This window comes from Leptopilina heterotoma, unplaced genomic scaffold (genome assembly GCF_015476425.1).
Source record: "Leptopilina heterotoma isolate Lh14 unplaced genomic scaffold, ASM1547642v1 Lhet_95, whole genome shotgun sequence".
NCBI lineage: Eukaryota > Metazoa > Arthropoda > Insecta > Hymenoptera > Figitidae > Leptopilina > Leptopilina heterotoma.
In genome coordinates this window covers 673,198-693,381 of record NW_025111202.1, presented here as the reverse complement: position 1 = coordinate 693,381, position 20,184 = coordinate 673,198, and the positions used below count along the sequence as shown (strand labels likewise).

At 24.7% G+C, this 20,184-nt stretch overlaps 1 protein-coding gene and 1 long non-coding RNA gene across 2 annotated transcripts in view; one reads left to right on the top strand and one right to left on the bottom strand.

The window, feature by feature from the left end:
* The window catches only part of LOC122512239, a 40,284-nt gene that overhangs the window by 9,362 nt on the left and 10,738 nt on the right, over positions 1-20,184 (bottom strand). The gene's annotated exons all lie outside the window — the stretch shown is intronic.
* Positions 11,199-11,958, top strand: LOC122512237 (probable salivary secreted peptide). Its single transcript, XM_043627972.1, has one exon. The coding sequence runs from the start codon at positions 11,370-11,372 to the stop codon at positions 11,769-11,771; it is 402 nt and encodes a 133-aa protein (XP_043483907.1). The 5' UTR covers positions 11,199-11,369; the 3' UTR covers positions 11,772-11,958.

The window sequence follows — 20,184 nt, the reverse complement described above, 5'->3', positions numbered from 1 at the left end:
TTAATTGCTTACTATATGTCTGACTAAAAACTGTTTTTACTACTGATTTATTTTTTTGAGAAACAAATTGAAAATTGTCTGACTTAAAAATTGGTATATTCGTCAAAAACAAAAATGAACAAAATATATTATATTTGGTCTGACTAAAAATTGACTTTTTCTACTGACAATAAAATTAATCTCTAAATTTTAATTAGTAAAAATATTTGTTAATTTAAATTTATTAGTAACTTATTTATTATTCCTTTTGAATTAGTGAATTTTGCTAATAAATAATAATTTTTACTAATTAATAATAATTTTTACTAATAAATAATAATTTTTACTAATAAATAGTAATTTTTATTAATTCAAAAGCAAAAAGTCAGTCACACTATTTAAAATTAGTTAATTCAACAAATAAACATATTTATTTATTTAAGAATGAAACATAAATTTCTTCAACTAAAAAGTTTCTAATAAATTAGAATTGGAACAATATAAAAGAAAAAATAAAAATATTATTTGTTGCAAAATAAATATTTATTTTAATGGCAGTCACGTATAATATTCATGACTAGCTGCGATACCCGTCTTCGACGGGTTATTAGTTATTGTTATTCCTAGTTATATATTAATAGCTGCGATACCCGTCTTCGACGTGTTTCTTAGTATTTTTATAGTTTTCCATATTGAGTATTGATTGGTATTTAACCAACTACATTGAAAATAATTTTCTTGATGATTATTAATATTAATTAATGAAGAAGAAAACGAAATTTTAAGGAAAGAAAAATGATAATGTTTACAATTTTTAAAATCTCCCAAATGTAAAAACCATCATGGCTTAATAACGGCCCAGTACTGGCAAAGTTGTCACCTAGTCTTGGTCGATATTATTGGGACTACTCTCGTGGTGTTAATTTCGGTTTGACGTCGGCAGACGTTAACGGCCCAATATTCACTGCCATTACTTTCCCAGTATTGGCAAAATACAAAAACTAATATAAATTATTCCATTTTTTATTAATTAACTACGTCCCAATATTGGCAATTATATTTTGCCATCATTGCAGATACAAAATTTTTACTATTAATGTGCCATTACTGAGCCGATCAACGTCCCAATATTCTGAAACTGAAAATACCAACGTTCATTCGACGAAAATTTTTACTTTAGCTAATTGCTTATTTTAATATTAACACCCTTTTGAAAAAATTACAAAAGGATCACGGATTTCCCGAAATTCCTGGAAATTCAACTAAATTATTGTTTCCTCGCCTCGCAAGCATTTTTTTCTCTTAATAATCAGAATCCATTTAAAAAAATTGCAAGAGGATTCGAGGCGAGGAAAGTTGTGATTTTTATTTTTTTGTCACGGATTTTCCAAAAATCCGAGAATTCAGTTTTATCCAATACTTTCAATTACAACTTTCCATCATAAATAGAAAAGTTTAGCCTAATAGTCTGATAATAATGTGCCACTATTGGTCCGTGCTAAGTCCCGTTACCAGCAATGAGACGTTTTGAATGCCAGTATAGGTCCAGTAGTTTTTGCCAGTTTTCTGCAGACATTCACTGAAAAAATTACATTTTAATTTTAAGAAAATCTTAATATTAAAATCTTAATATTCTTATATTCCCCACTTAGATTATGTGGGAAATATTCTTACAATAAGAAGAAAATTAGTATTGTAAGAATATTTCCTACTTAATTTAAGTGGGGAATATTCTTGGCGCATATTTAAGAAGTTTTTCTTAAAATTAGAATGTAATTTTTTCAGTGCTGACGGGCCCGTTTTGCAGTCTTAGAATTTCGCATTTGGAGCTTATAAAAAACCATTTATTATCTTTTTTCCGAGAAGCACCACGTGGAGGTGACCACTATTGGTTGTTTTTGGCAAGTTTTTAAATCCCGTGCAGAAATTGCCCTAACAGGGCCCTGACCCCGCATGAAACCGGGAACCCGACCGGGCCCCGGCCTGGTAGCTAGTCCAATCGGGCTTTTCGTCATGGCGCTGGGCGGGTTCCCTGTTTCACCCCTGTCTGGACCCGGCCAGGCCCCTGTCAAAATTTCTACTCGGGATTATTCTCTAGGAGCTTTGTAAAACTAAAAAAAAATTCTTGTTAATTAAATTCGATAAAAAATATGAAACATTTTTATTTCAGTATTACTAAATTATCTTGGATCATAATTTGTAAAAACAAAAAACATCTTATTTAGAAGTAATAAGTAGGTAAAATCAAAAAAATTAGATATTAATATTTTCAATTTTTATGGGTAAAAATATTTAAACTTTTAAATTTTATATTTAAAATTCCTATTTTTTTCTATTTTTATAATAAAATTGAAATTAAAATTACCAAGAAAACAAATTAATTAATTAATTAGAAAATATCAATACCAACTTAATGCAAGAATTAATTAATATTTAACCCTTTGAGTAGCAGTGATACATTTAATTTATATGAACATTTTTTTGTTAACTTCTGTATAACTTTCTTGATTTTAAAAACTGAATATTGAAACAATTTTTTTGGTCAAATGAGGCAAATTTCTTGCTTTAAATACTGGTCTTTAAATAAAAAAAGTTTAATAACTTTCCATAAAAAGCTTGTTTAAAAATCAAAAATCATCATTTTTGTAGAAAAAATTTGATCAGAAAAATCGAAAAAAATTTCAAAATACGTCTTTTTTTGAAATTTTAGTATAGAAATGGGTTGTATTTATCTAAAAAGTTAGTTAAGGATAGTTTTTCATCCATTTTATAAAAAATAAAAATTTTTCATTTTTTTGATTTTTCGAATTTTTTGAAAAAATGTCGTAACTTTCGTTTAAGTTAATATTTTTTAATCGGATAAGGCTATGATTTTAAGTTACGTTAATACCTAATAGACTGCCAAGTTTCACTTCAATCGGTTGAACCGTTTTCAAGTGATGCGCGAACAAAGTTTTGCATACAGACAGACAGACAGACAGAAGGACAGACAGACAGACAGACAGATAGACAGACAGACAGACATTTTTTTTTTTACATTTTTCGAATTCTCATGTCTCAAGAAGAAAAAATATATAAGAATTTTCAAGATTGGAGCAATGTACAGACAGAAGTCTGGTTTTATTAATATAGATTTTGAGTAAAAACACAATTCTATTTTGAATGTGTTAATTAAATTACCAATTAGAGTCACTTTACTCGAAAATCAACAATTTTCCAACAAGAAGGAAAGAAATAAAGAGGAATAAAAACAAGGAAATTAAGTCACATTATGCAAAATAAGCTCGAGAGTGCAAAATTGAAAATTGACGGCATGAAATTGATGATGGAACGAGACTGGTGCTTGTTGAATATGATCGGCAATAAAAATTAACTATTAAAAAATAACAAAAAATAATTGATTTAAATAAGTTATTACTGGTAATTTATTATTATTATTATTTTAAAAAATAGACTTGACGAATTCGCAAATATTAAAAATTTTAAATAAATAATAAATATTAAAATTAAAAATAATTTCTACAATAATAATAATTTTTTTTGAATAATTATTTTTGTAATTTTCTGAAGGAGTTAATTTTTACTGTCGATGGTATTAAAGTATTGAAAGTATTTCAATTTTTTAATTTAATAATAATAAAAATTTTGACTATAAAAAAAATTGAAGAGGAAAGATTTTGACTATAGAACAAAGAAGAGGTAAAAATTTCGACTATAAAAAATAGAAGGGGGGGGGGGTGGAATTTTAACTATAAAACAGAGAAGGGGTAAAAGTGTGACTACAAAAAATAGAAGAGGAGGAAATTTTTTTACTATAAAGCAGAAAAGGGGTAAAAAATTTGACTATAAAAAAATAGAAAAGAGGGAAAATTTTTACTGTAAAGAAATTGAAAGAGGAAGATTTTGACTAGCAGAGACAGGGTAAAAATTTTAACTGTAAAGAAAAAGGTTGGAAAATTTTGAAAAAATACTGAACTTTAAAGGAAATTGTATGAAATTTAGTAAAGTTTTGTTAATATAGAGAAATTTATAACTGTTGCAGATGAAGTATAATTTTTTCTGTCCTGTGTATATAATTGTGCCACTATGACACACATATAAATTGTTTTTATAAAACAGAAAAAAGTAGAATAACAAAAATAGAAAGAAATATGTCTGTATATATAGGTAACGGTAACGAGAGATGAGTAAAATGACATTTTAATTAATTATTCAAGACTTTAGTGTGAGTGAGTGTATGTGTGTGTGTGCATAGTTTTGAGACGGATTAACACGTTCTCCTAGAGCGATAGCGTCATCATCGTTTGTTGAATGATTTGTGTTGAACATGCAACATAGAGGCACACGCGAATATATATGTATGCACACGCGATTTGCCGGATCCTGATGGGATGCGACGAGACTAGACTCGACAACGACGGGGCAACAACCGGCGAAGACAGAAGTGTTGCTTGTCGGTGTCAACGTCCTTTATAGACTGTAAAAGGGGGCGGAAATGTCAAAGATTCAGGATATAAAATAAATTTATGTAAAGCTTCCGTGATTAATATATTACTCAAATTTTACATTCATTTCCTCGAAAAGTCTTTATCACATATATTTTTTATCCTTCTATTTTTTTATAGTCAAAATTTATTACTTTTATTTTTTTTTTGTAAAAATTTCTCTATCTTCTTTTTTTGAAGTCAAAATCCCCCCCCCTCCTCCCTTCTATTTTTTACAATTAAAATTTTTATCCTTTCTTTGTTGTATAGTTAAAATTTTCCCCCTTCTATTTTTTGTAGTCAAAATTTCTACTTTTCCTCTGTTTTATAGTCAAAATTTCCCTCCTTCTATTTCTTGTAGTCAAAATTTTTACCTTTTCTCTGTTTTATATTCAAAATCTTCCACTTTCAATATCTTTACAGTAAAAATTTCCCCTCTTTTCTATTTTTTTATAGTCAAAATTTTTACCCCTTCTCTGCTTTATAGTCAAAAATTTCCTCCTCTTCTATTTTTTCTAGTCAAACTTTTTACCCCTTGTCTGTTTTATAGTCAAAATTTCCCCCCTTCTATTTTATTTTGTAAAATTTCAATTTTAAGTGAATTTAATTAGAAATATAAAAAAACTTAGATTTAAACAAAATTTTTTAAATTAAAATTTTTCTGAAATTAGTTAAATTTTTTAATATACTACATATTTAACTAGTTTTGTTAAAAACAATGGATTTATAGAAGAATTTTAGTTAAAAACACTAAAATAAATTGAATTTTGAAGCAATTACATATGATTGCAGAAATTCAATTATTTTCAAAAATAGTAAAATTCTTCTTAGAAATTCAATTATTTAAGAAAAATTTTAATAAATTTCTTGACAAAATTTTAATTATTCCCAAAAAATTTCTCCAATTCAATGAATTTAAATATTTACTACTTTAATAAAAATTCCTAAAAGAATTCAATTAGTTAAAAAAAAATTTTCTAAAATTCAACGCAAACAGTTAATTATTTTCATAAATAATAAAAATTTCACAGGCATTCAATTATTTTCAAAAACTCTTCTACAATTCTTTAGAGAGAAATTAAATTATTATTAAAACAATATTTTAATTTATAGTTTTAAGTAATTTAATAATAATATTAATATTTAATAAAAAAAATAAATTTTTAATCTTCGTGAAGATTGTAATTGTGTTTTATTTTCTTTTTCAATTTTAGCAGCATTTGTTATTTTTGAATAAGTAAATGTGCCGATAAATAATAAATTTAAAAAAAAATCTCTCGCCACAGAAAAATTGATTGATTTATTCTTCCCCTTCCAAAAAAAAGTGTTACGATACGTGGCTTTTTTTTAACACTTCGATTTGTAAATTCACCGAATTCGCCTCATTTAAATTCTCGCGATTAATCATTCGACAGGGTCTCTCTTATTCTTATTGTAAACGCGATGAGTAGAATGATAAATAATGGCATATGATTATTAATAGGACTTATATATTCATATAGTAGATTTCTATATATATGTATGTATATATGCTTAGTTCAAAATTATAATCTATTCGATGATTTGAAGCCGCGCATTTCTCTTGTGGATTAGAGACCTTAATATTTGATTCAAAAAGGATAAAATATCATTCAACATTTAAGAAATGTATTTATCTCATTTGTAACATTAATGAAAGCCATATAAAGATAATTTAAAATGCAAAATATATGTTAAAAAAAAAGTTGAAAGATGATTTTTTTGTTAAGAAGACTAATCTTGTATATGTGCGAACCTTGATGTCTTCTTGCATGAGAAGGAAATTTAATCTCATCGCGTAGACATTTATCCTTTTCTTGCAAAATACGATCTAAATGAATTGATATGATCTTGAGCATTGATATCGTCACGAACGTAAAATTACAGAAAAAAAAGAAGAAACATTCGAAGATTATGAATAGTAATATGTATATTATATACACTTGAAGAAATATGACGAATATTTCTTTAAAATAGAAAAAGAGAGAAATTTTTCATCATTTTTCAACAAAAAATTTATTTTATTCAATCGATTACTTGTCTATTATCAAATAAATATTTACTTGAATAATTTTTATTTTAATCAAATAGTGATTCGAATATTTATTTTTTTTATCTTATTCTTTTCCTTATAAAATAAAGCAAGATTAAATTTCCTTTTAGATTTCTTAGTTACTTTTTAAAATTTTATTATATTGTTTTAATTTAATCCTTAGACTTAATATAGTTTTGTATTAGAAAAACAAATTTTATATAAAAGAAGAATTCTTGAAATTGTCGGAAAATAAAAAACATTGCAATAATTTATTTTATTTTTCGTTTAAATAAAATAATTGCAAAAAATAATTATTTACATGGTAAAACTATATAATTTCCTTTTATCTGAAAGTTAAAAAAACTTTTTAAGGAAATTGAATAATTTCACGTTTTCCAGGAAAAAGAAAAACATGAAAAAAAATTGATTGATAAGAAGCGAAAAATAATGTGAACAATTTTCAACAATTAAACGACTCATTAGACATAATTATCGTCGCGGTGCATAAATGTTATGTTACTTGATAGCACAATTAGCGTCGTCTAGTCATTTGTGGACCATTATCTAGCGTGTGAAATAAGCGTTAATGTGTAAACAACACTGGGATCGTTTTCATGACAATAAAATGGAAAGTGATCCTCTTAAAAATTTTCCCCAATTAAACTCAATATCTTCTCATATATTTCAGTTATAATAAAATATATTGAAAAATATTATTTATCAAATTTATCAAAATTTTTGTTTTCTATTAAATTATTAATTAGATATAAAATTTCATATTTGAAAAGAAAATTATTTTCAGAATTGTTTTTGTTTATCTGAATTAAATTGTGATGTTGTATAAGATAATATATATAATATCGAATAAAACGATTGGCATTTGTTTAAGGCGGAAATAATGTGCAGTTGTTTTTGAAAGACGATTAAAATATTGTCAGTGTGATCAAAGGCGGCTGAGACCATTAACAATGATAGCAGTCGGTTGAAAATTAGAGAAGTGGATTGATTAAAATGTCAAGTGATTGTGTCAACGACATTGTGAATGAAAAGGGAGAGAGTTATATATGTTCAAATATATATACTTGTTTACTCAGTAAATATAGTGAATCTTTTTCTTTTTTAAATTATGCAATACACTTTAATTGTGCCTTCATTAGACAAATTTTTATTTTCAATTTAAAATTATCCCTCTTTTAGTTCCCTGAGTTTAAAAATATTCCTAATTAACATCTATTTTATTGATTAATTATTTACTTTTACTATATAATTTATTAGTTATTATATTAAAATTATTTTGAAAAAAATTGAATTATTACAAAGAATTTTGATTGAAATTTTTGAAAATAATTCAATTCTTTGAAGAAATTTTTAATTAAAAAATAATGAAATAATAATTAATGAAAAAAATACTCAAATTCTAATAAATTTCAAATTCATTTGTTTTCAATTCAATTTTAGTAAATTTTAAATATTCGCATGTTTTTCAATTAAATACATATTAGAAAATAAAAACTTGAAAAAAATAATTTAAAATAAACTTTTTCGAAAAAATTAATTTTTCTGCAGAATTGTTAGTTAAAACTAAAAGTATGAAAAATTCAAACTTTCAAAGATTTTAATATGAAACCATTTCAAATATTCAATTATTTCTAAAAATTCACGCTATAATGCTTTAAATATTCAATTATAATCTAAAATTTTAAATGAAATTCATTTTTAAATCAACTTTCTATTAGAAAAATCTACTAGAATTCAATTACGTATTTAAAAACACAAATAAATTCAAAAGCATTTTGCAAGCATTCAAAAATAACAAATTTTGATAAAATTAAAAAAAAAGACAAAAAACACAATTACAATCTTCACGAAGATTAAAAATTCCACGATAAAATTGCACTGAAAGGGGCAAAATTTGTAAATTTCATCAAAAAATAAAAAAAAAATTTAACAATTTATGGAGAGGCTATTGTATAAACCACTCAGAAAATTATTATTTGCCTCGATTGAAAATTCATTAAAATTTGAAGATCGAAGCAAAGATCGAAGCAAAGCTAAGAAAAAAAGCAGAAGAAAAATAAAAAAAAAAAAAAATTCGTATATCGAATCTCGAGTTAATTTATGCAAACATATTGGTGAATTGAGTTCTTATCATTTGCATATACGCATATACAGATTTACAAGTATGAAAAGTGATGTTGAAGAGTGAAAAAGCAATCTGTATCAATCGTGCTATATTGCAGGGATGAATGAAATTATATATTATATTCATTTAATTAAAGTAAAAAGAAGAAAAAAGAAAAAGAAGAATTTTGATATGCATATATTTACATAGAGCCTAATTCGATATAAGTGTGTGTTGCAGAAAAGAAGACCACCATCGGTGGTCTTGATGAGAGAGACCGCACGCACGATACTTGTCTGGACCAACTTGTCCCCCCTCTCTCTTTACAATATACATCAAAAAGCACGCGCTCATTCCGTAATCAGAAATAATTTCACTAATAATAGAGTTTTAACTTCTAATTCTCAAACAGGCATTTATTTTGTGACCAAAATTGAACCACACATGACCAAGTTCTCTACATTTTATTTCCAAAATTATACACTTGGGGTTGGTTTTGAAAAAAAAATTGCAATTTTACCCTCATAATAAAAACGAATTAAAATTGCTTGCTTCACTCATGTATTATAAATATGAAAGTAAAATTAAGATAAAAATTTAATTTCTCTAATTTGGAAATAAAAAAATTAATATTATGCGCAATTGATGATGGTTCGAGACTATGGACAAAAAAAAGTAAAAAGTATTAAAAAAAAAGATTAACACTTTAAAAGAACCATTTGTGCTTTGCTATTTATTATTGCCCTGAAATTTTTGTATTAATTTGAGTTAAAAGTTATTAAAACACGAGTAGAAGTTCACAAAAAATTTAATTAATTTATTAATTATTTTGTGTATGACTTATTTTTGTATTTAAATAATTGAATTCTGATAAGAATTGATTTAAAAAAGAATTATAGTGAAAACTTTAGAAAATAATTAGAAGCGTTAAAGTAGGATACTCTATAGAAATTGAAAATAATTAAATTTCAAAAAGCTTTTAAATATAACAAATTATTATTAATTTGTTAGCTTCCTTAAAAATTAAAAGTTTTGAATAATATTATTTAAAAATTCTAAAAAAATAATTTAATTTTGGAAGACTAGTAGTTCAAATTTTCAAATGGTTTTACATTAAAAGTATTTTGAAATTTTAAATAAATAAAGAACAATTAGTACTTATTTAAATATTATTTTACAAAAAAAGATTGAAATTTGAAAAAAATAATTTAGAATTTCTGAAAAAATTAGGTTTTTGAAAAATAGTAATTAAATTTTTTTTGAAGATATACTTGAATTCACGAAAATAATTTTCAAAAAATGAAACAACTTGAAATTTTGTAAATTTTTATAATAAAAGAACTTAATTTTTACATCTTTAAAATTAAATTTTAAAAGATTTTTAAATTAAATTCTTTGACAATTTAAGGGAAGCAAAAGTTTAAAAACATTAAAATTTTTATTTAACAAAATTGTCAATTATACATTACTTTTCAACAAAAATTCTTAAAGTTTGGAATAATTTTATTTAAAAATTCTAAAAAAATAATTGAATTTTGGAAGAATTATTGTTGCATTTTATTTAGAAATAATTAAATTTCAAAATGTTTTTCATTGAAATTATTAAAAATTTTAATTCCCTTTGAAAAATAAATAAGAAAAAGTACCTATTTAAATTTTTGTTTAACAAAAAATATTAAAGTTATGAATAATTTAATTTAGAAATAATTCCGTAACAATTTGTTTCTTGAAAAAATGCAATTAAAATATTTTTTCTAAATAATTGCATTTCCGAAAATAATTTAAAAAAAATTGTTGAAAGATTTGAAAATTTTGTCAAATTTCATTGGATTTGAGTGAATTGTTCCAGTGGTACACGAAAGTTCAATTATTTAATCAAAAATAGGTATCTTACGTTCAAGTTGTTGTTAGAAATATCTTGGCGATTTCTATAGAAAGAGTTGTTCAAAGAATTAAATTTAAAGAAAAACTGTTGGAAAAATTATATTTTTTAAAAAATGAAGAATTTTTATTAAATTTCAAAAAGAAAAAAAAAGCTCGAAATTTTTTTTGTTCACCAAACTGCAAATTAATTAAAAACAAAGTCTTTATTGATGTATGGTAAAAATTATGAAGAATTGTGTTAAAAACAAGTATTTCTAATTATATATGACGTTCTGAGGATAATAATGATAATTATAAAGTGGACGTATTTTTTATTTTTTTCTTGGTTGAATAGACTTTGCTATTTCGTATCGAACAAAACGAAACATAAATGTTAAAAAATAGAAGTAAAGTGGATAAATAATAATTGTTTTTCAAAGAATAGTTACTAATATTCAATATTGTGTGTATGATTGAAAGTACTTTTAAAATTAAAAGGAAATTTCCCAGTACTTGGATTATCATCTTTTATCAAATTGCCGAGAATCTTATGACGAAATAAAGTAAATTTTAGTTTTTCATTTTTCCCCTTGTCTTTATTAAAGAAAAAATGATATGACTAAATAATGCATTATTCTTGAAGAACCAAGAATCAGATAAGGTGCGATAAGTATAAAATAGTATAAAACATCGCACTCGTTCGACAAATTGTTCTTAGTCAAGTGCCACTATCTTGAACGGAAGCACTTTCCGTTTGCACTTAGTAAAAAAAGTACATAAAGCAAAAAGTGAAAAGTTCTTCTAAAATTTCGAAAATTCTATTAAAATAGAAAATTGTTTACCAACTGAATGCAATAAGAAACAAAAAATGGAAACGAAAAAATTTATTTTGCTTATTTTAACATTTATTGTTGGACTGTCAGTGAGTTCTTATGCGATACCAAAAGAGCATAATCGATTTGCAAGAGCAACGGGAAATAAATCACATAATTTTATTGTTGGATCACGATTAACAGGCGACAGATTAGTTCTCAGGCAGAATATCCAGAAAAATTCCAGTTGGATGAGAATTGTGACTCTTGAGAAAACTTTTAATACAACACAATACCAGAGGATTACTCAAGTTGCTGCCTACGACCAAAAATCAAATGGAAATGGAGCTTACGCATCACTTCTTAATGGAGGTCCTGGAAGTGATAGGGCCACATTGAGATTTAAATCACAACGAGGACATGGCATTAATTTTATCGTCGAACTCTATGCACGTTAATTTTTAATTTCAATTAAAATTTCTTTCTTTATTTCAAATAAAAGTGTTCATTCTTCTCTCAATTTTCTCAATCCTCAAAATTTTAATAAACATTTTTTTTTTTAAATTTATATATAGTGGAACATTTTAAGATAGAAAAACTTGAATTTACGTGCTATTTGGGCAGAAAATACAATAACAAAATTAACACCTGGTCTTTCTGTATTTCTCATTTTGTATCGTACCAAACACTCTCTTTGTATAATAAGCTCATAAAGAATTTAAAATCTAAAAAAATTGTCACTTTTCATAAAGCATTAGATTATCAAGTGTATGTTGAAAATGCATAATTTTATCTCACGAAACGAAATAATAAATAAAACTGGCGCGTTAAAATAATTTCTAAATGAATTTAATCTTGTTATTGAATATTCAGATAAGACACAGATATTTAAATGTTAGCTGCTGTATTTTATTTACGACCGGAACTAAAAACTTGATTAAAATAATAATAGCAGTAATTTTGTAATCAAAAATTCAACTTCCACATGTTGTCAATTTTTACAATTTGCTTTCCAATGCCAACGTGTTCTTTTTTTATTTCTTCTACTTTTTACCTTACTTTCATATAAATGAAATATACACACTCGGAAATTTGTTTTTGTCAGGAAACTCATTAGTAAATCTGATTTCTTTCCAAAGTCTCATACCGGATGAGATGTCGAAGAATCAATGCGAATACAAGTCGATACTTAATCTTTTCGAGTATTTTCTCTCGAGTATAAAGCAGGTGTGGCTAAAGAAGACAGGATGTGTCAGTTATTAGGTACACTGATCACGTATAAACCATCGTATATACATACATACAGTTGAGTTCGTCACTCTTGCCAGACCATTAACCCATCGTACATTCAATTTTTTATAAATTTAATTACACACTCAAAAAAACATATACATCATTGATAATAACGAATTTTTTTTCCCCAATTTTTTCGAACTAAATGTTAAATTTTTTGACTGTTTTTATATTTATTTATGAATCAACTACAAAAATTCCTTCGTTTTATAAACAAAATTGTTATAAATATTAACTAAAAGTTAACTAACTAAAGTATTCACTACTGAAACGGAAAAAAATCAATGAGTCTAGGAATTTTTTTTTCCTTAAACCAGGGGTGTCGATTATGTAACTTCATTTTTACTTTAACTTCTATTTTCACTTTCACTTTAATAAAATTTTTCTAAATTTACAAATTTCACGGTTAGAGCAGAAAAATGGTATCCGGACAAGAAGTCTAAACCAAAAAATCTAAATTAAATGAAATCCAAAAAAATATTAAAAAAAAATAGTTTCACTTTGGACTTATTTTTTGAAGTCCAAAGAAATTAAAAATCCAATTAAAAAAATTAAGATATAAAATTAAAATGGTTGCCTTAAATGAAATTGTCATTTTTTTAGTTGCTCAATTTGATGACTGTGAATCAAAAGTAGATAAAGATTGTAATTTCTGAAAATAATTAAATTAATCGAGTAAATTAAATTGGAATAATATTGAACAAAATAATTGAATTTTTGTATAAAGAATTTTATCAAAATTGTTGTAAATAATTGTATATTTCTTGGAATAATTGTTTTAAAAATTTTTATGGAATAATTGAAATTTTTCTAGAAATTTTTTTATTTACGAAAATAATTAATTGTTTGTGAAGAATTTCTTTAATTTATGAAAATATCTGAATTTTTGTGAAGAATTTTATTATTTATGTAAATAATTAAGATCCTGCGATTTTAACATTAACATTTTAGAATTTTGAATAATTGTTTTAAAAATTTTATCGAATAATTGAAATTTTTCTGGAAATTTTTTTTATTTACGAAAATAATTAATTTTTTGTGAAGATTATTTTATTTATGAAAATAATTGAATTTTTTATGAAGAATTTTATTATTTATGTAAATAATGAACTTTTGTGAAGAATTTTATTATTTATGTAAATAATTAAAATCATTAACAATTTAGAATTCCGATTTTATAGCGTAAAAAGTAAAAACGTGGCTTTTTCACATGTTTCATTACTTATTTTGGACTTTTTATTTTATTTTTGATTTTTTGACTTTGGATATTTTTATTGTGGATTTTTTGTACTTTGGACTTTTTTCTTGGATTTTTCGGTCTGGATTTTTAAGACTGGATTTTTTTTTCCTGTAATCCAGAAAAATAATAATTCTCAATTATATTCAGGCCTGGGATCGACTATAAAGAGCAAAAAAAAAATCGCTTTTGTCGGTTAAAAATAAAATTAAAAAAAAATTCGAATTATAAATATGTATACATGATTTTTCCCAAATTTTAATAAATTTAAAACAGTAAAGTTTCAAAAATTTAAATTTACTTTGTTCGAAGATAATTGAATCTTACAAAATGTTGATAAAACAATTCTAACAATTATTTTCTTAAAAATATTAAAATTTTTCGAATTGGATTTCATACACTGAAAAAAAATTTATTTTATTCAAATAACCGATTAATTGACTATTATCAATTAAATATTTAATTGAATCAAATAATATTTATTAGAGTCAATTAAATGGTTCAATTCATATTTGCTTCAAATACTGAAATTGTTGGTTCAAATACCATTTAATTGACTCTAATAAATATTATTTGATTCAAGTAAATATTTAATTGATAATAGTCAATTAATCGGTTATTTGAATCAATTAAATTTGTTTTCCAGTGTAAAAGAATTTTTTTTTTAATTTAAAAAATGTGTAATTAATTTTTTGAAGAATTTTAATATATATTTTCATGATCTCTTTTGTTATAAATTTCAATTATTTTATTGTAATTGATTAATTTCATTCGGATAAATTTAAATATTAGAATCGAAGGTATGGCCGCTTTTTGAAAGTACATATATTTTTACTGTGTAATTTTTATCGCTAAAAAAATTATCACCGCCAAGATTCGAACCTTTGACTTCGGGATCACGAGTCGAGTACGCTAACCACTAGACCAAGACCACTACACTACTGTAAAGTCTATTAAAATCAAATAGTAATTAATAGAATGTCTAAAACTTACATTTAGCATACAGTTAAAAATTGAAAAAATAAAAAAAAGAGTGCCGAAGAAAATTATCAATATTTTCTTCTCACAAGAAGGTATAATTTTTTTTTCACCAAGTGTAAATAATTGCAAAAAAAAAAGAGAAATCAAGAAGAGTTTCTCCATCAATCTTTTTTTCTCTGCTTCTGCACACGATAATGCATTGAAGTCAATATGAAATTCAGAAGCTAATGTTGAATCAAGTTGCGGGATTTAAATGAGCAGACACACACATTTCCTTGAGGCTTGTTAAAAGAAGCAGGCTACAACTCAACGTTTGAGACGGTTGTTCATGGCTTCCGTTTCACTTCTCCTCCGTTCAGGACGTGCCCGACGGGTATTAAACGTCATTCATTTCCCTCCCTCCCTCCCCCCTTCCGGGAGGAGTTAGGAGACGAAACTACGAAACCATTGTTTGTTAATGCAACTTTGCTCCTTTACAGATGCTTACGGCTTCGTGTGTGGCGATTTTTCTTTCTAATGGAAGAGACCCCATTGTTGAATGGGGCTTATGGAGATTATACTTGACAAGCAAACGTCGAGTTTCGCATGCTAAAAACAATTTACTTCCAGACAAATGCATCTTTCCCCCTTTCCCCCTTTCATCCCCCTCCGAAAAATTTAAAGGAAAAAATATTCAAGGTCAAGTGAACTTATTTTCATATTTATTCTCATAGTCGTAACAAATTTTTCAATGCGTAAAGTTTTACATTTTCATCACATGAGAAAGTGTTCTTTTTTTTAAATAGAAAATAAATGAATTTTACTTGTTTGTAGCCTGTAATTTAAGTATAAAAATAAAATAAAAATAAATAAAATAGAAGTTAAGAAAACAATTTTCTTTAAATTACTACAACGAAAAAATGTATAACGAGAGAGTTAATCGAGAGACAAAAGGTAAAATTCAACAGTAGATTAAGTACATTTGATTAAGTACATGAGGAAGAGACGCTTCCTTGAAAGGATTTAAATGATTTTTGAAGAAAATTCTAATGCTCGTGGGAAGGGATTATTTCTTTTTTTTTTGTCTATGCGGTACAATACCGTAACGAATCTTGGCGAAATGTGTTCAGTATATAATTGTTTTGAGATCTCTCATCATTTTTTTTTCTCTCCTCAGTTCCCCCTCATAAGTCTACTTCCCACACATAAGTATAATTTATTTATAAAAAGTAAAAGCCTCTCATACATGAATTTAATTTCTCTTTGTCATCTTTGCGCGTTTGTCTATTTAAACGAGCGTCGTGCAATTTCTCGGCATTTATCCACTAAAGTCATGGATATCACTCCACATAAGCATTTTACCGTAACACAATACTATTCTATCTACTATTTTAATGAACTTAATATCCATGGGACTCGTAACTAAAATCGAGCAAAAAAACTTTTTTACCACAAATTTTCTACTCATTCGACTATGTATAATGGAATTCATTAATCTTCGGATTAATCTCCTGGGCAAAATTCTCCAAAGAAAATATAAGTTCAAAAAAATTACTGCACAATAAAATTATAGAAGAACATTTTATGATTTTATGGATCTTGAATTAAATTTATTAAATTTTATTTTTAACTAGCAAACGGACATTTCTTATTATTTTGTAAATTCGAAACTCTCTAAAGAAAACAATTATTCTTAAAAATATTAATTAAATTCGATTATTTTTAACAATTTTGATGAAATTCTTTTTAAAAAATCATTATTTTCAAAATTTTTAATAAAATTCCATCAAAAAACTAAAGTATTTTCAAAAATTCATAATAACAGGTTCAATTATTTTTAAAAATTGTAATAAAATTTTTCTAAACAATTCAATTGTTCTCAAGAAGTTTTTAATAAAATTCTTTGTAAATTTCAATTATTTTGAAACTTTTTTTTTATAAATACATTCCAAGAATTCAATGATTTTCAGTACATCGAAAATTTAATTATTTCTGAAAATAATTGACTTCTTTCATAGAATTTTATTAAAACTTTTTTAAATAACTGAACCTCGGCGAAAAAATTTATTATTTCTACAATTAATTGAATTTTTGCAAAATTTTAAAAAATAATTGAATTTTTGAAAAGAATTCTACTATTCATATAAAATAATTGAATTTTTTACGAAGATTTTTATTAGTTACAAATTGACTAAAGAATTTAATTACAATTATTGAAAATAATTGAATTGTGCATAAAATTCAATTATTTTCAAATTTTGTTACAAATACTTTACAAGAATTCAATGATTAATTAATTTTAAAATTTCAAACATTTAAAAAAAAAATTATTTAAAAAGTTAGGAAACAAAAAAGGAAACAGCAAATTAGCATTAAATTTTAATAAAATATCAATTTAAACTAAATTTCTTATTATTGTCAATTAATTTGAAAACAGCAAAAAAAAAAGGTTGGAAGAAACAGTCAACAGATGTTGAAGGCTTTGCGCATAAAAAGCTAAAAAGTGTCATTGACGCGAGTCAGAACAAAAAATGACGTTTTGCGGATATAATATTCTCACCAGTATTTTCTTCTCTGTTGTGACCTAAATAGAACCGGAAGTTTTAATTTTTAAATCCGTTTTCAAAAATTATTTCGAAAAATTTAAATAAAATTCTTTTAAAAATTCTATTATTTAAAAAAATGTTGACAAAATTCTTTACAAGATTTAGTTAATAAAATTGCAATTTTAATAAAATTTTCCTATACAATTCAATTATTTTTAATACAATTCTTCTTAAGAATTCAATTATTAAAAAAAAATTGGAATAAAGTTCCTCGCAAGAAATCAATTATTTTAATAAATTAATTAATTAATTTAATTTAATTAATTAATTAATTTTAAGTATTTTTAATTATTATTTTTTTTTATTTTTTTTTATTTTTTTTTATCAATTATTTTTTTTTATTTTTTTTTAAATGTTGATAAAATGCTTTATAGAAATTTGAAAAATTATAATCAAATTAATCATAGAATACAATATTATTTTCGTAAAATATAACATTCTTCCTAGGAATACAATTATTGTCAAAAATGTTTGTAAAAATCTTCGAAACAATTCAATTATTTTCGTAAAAAATAAAATTCTTCCCAAGAATTCAATTCTTTTCAAATATATAAACATTTTCAAAGCAATTCAACTATTTAAAAAAATATTTTTTTATTCTTTGCCAGATTTCAATTATTTTTAATTTTTTAATGAAATTTCTCGATGGAATTTAAACATTTTCAAAAAGTTTTAAAAAATTCTGAGAAATTAAATTATTTAAAGAAATTTTAATAAAATTCTTCACAAGAAATTAATTATTTTCATAAATAATAATATTTTTCTCCAGAATTCAATTATTTTCAGAAATAAATTTTTTTCATGGGAATTCAATTCTTTCAAAAATTTTTTAATAAAATTTATTGCAAAGAATTCAATTATGTTCTCATCTTAAATTTATTATAAAACATGAAGAAATCTATCATTCCGAGTCGAAGACTCGGAGTGATCGATTTCTTCATGTTTTATAATAATATTTGCCAACCGTGAAAGCAAAAGAACTAAATAAAAGTTAAAAGAAAATATTTTCTGTATGGAAATTTATACTCATACAACACACTAAATGGTATAAATTTTAAACAGTGAAATATTTTTAATCAAATAAAAAAAACACTGAACTGTTCATTAAATATTTGGTCAAAACATTTTATTCGATCTGGAAAACGAAAAATTTGATTTTTCCAGTTTTAGAATTGCGGCACAAAAATAAAGTAGCACTTGACACTCGAGTGTCATTTATATTGATCTCTGCTGTTTTTCAAATCCTCACAACGTCGTCGTCGTCGTCGTCGCACTTTTGTGAGAACTATTACCATTGTTAGACTATAATGTGGGAGTAAGTATACAGTACACACGACGATATACAAGAAAAAAAATTCTCAGCCAAGATAGAAGTAAAAGATAACAGAAAAGAAACTGAAGAGACTGAGCGCGCTCGAGATGAGAATATGACGCAGACTCTTCAAAAGAAACCGCGTCACAGTAAAAGACAATATTCCGAACTCGATGAAAAAAAAAGATTTTTTTTAAGGGACATAACACGCACCGCAATTTTCTACAAATGACAATAGTAATACCATTTAGGGCATTTTGAGATATGCCTATATAGTACAACGACTGTTTGAAACATTTTTTATTATTCAAATTCTGCGTAGAACGGTTACTTAATAAAAAAGTTTGAAATTTTTTTCAAACTTTTAAGAATTTGTTATTGAGAAATAAAAATTATGCATTTCCTACTTCTTAATAAAAATTTTTTAACAATTAACAATTTTCTAGTATTTTTTATTTTTTTTATAAATAAAAAGGTGCAACTAGTAAGTAAATAAAATAAAAAATTAAAGAATGTAAATAGTTTTAAAAATTTTTAAAGAAAGGATACACGCAAATCAGGTGTGTAATAAAATTATACTAATAATGTATTCATTGATATTGATAATCTGTTTTCTAGTCAAGAATACAAAAAAAAGGGAAAAATATTCTGATACGTTTTGAAGTGAAAGCCTGGCATAAATATATTAAGTCGCACGAGATTATAAAATTGTCAAGTGTTTGAATTAAAATCGACTTTTTTTTGTCATATACACGTTTTTGCATATGTCCAGGAGTAAAATGGACCGATTTCTAGACCCATATTCAGAGTAATAATTTTCATTGTTTACAATCGCCCGGGGAAGCAGAATGTTCGAAGGCCAATAGAATGTCAAGGGTCTTAACGAGACAAGAAATAATTCGAGAGCAAAATAAAAAATGACTAGAATTTACGTCTTTCATAATAATTATTCACAGAATCACAAAATAATCCGTAGTGTTATTTATCTATTTTGATACAGGAGTAAAACACGGTTATAATTTATTAATATAATAATATTATTATTCTTGTTCTTTTATAAATATAATTAAAAGATCTTTATACTTTACAGATTGCAGTTTTGGATATCAATAAAAAAAATACTTTATTCGTCGAGTATTCAATTTAAAAAAAGTTTAATTTTTAATTCCGATTTAATTTCGAGTACAGTTTTCTCCTCTTAATATTTTTTTCTTATCGTCTCATTATGACCAGATGTCTCTTTGTATTTTAAATTTCTAAGGTCATTTGTACTCATCTTTTTATACATCATTGTACACCCTTTGGCATTTGTCAAAAGACAGTTGAAAAATGATGCGGTCCATCTTCTTAAAGAAATTCTTAGAAATCATTCTCGAATAATAAATCATCATTGTTGACCGTATCATTCCCAAATCAATGAGAATAGATACAGTCAAGTTGAATAAATTTTTCACTTTTTTGGT

Coding starts and splice junctions, on each gene's coding strand:
- LOC122512237 (XM_043627972.1), top strand. CDS start 11,370: ATGGAAACGAAAAAATTTATTTTGCTTATTTTAACATTTATTGTTGGA.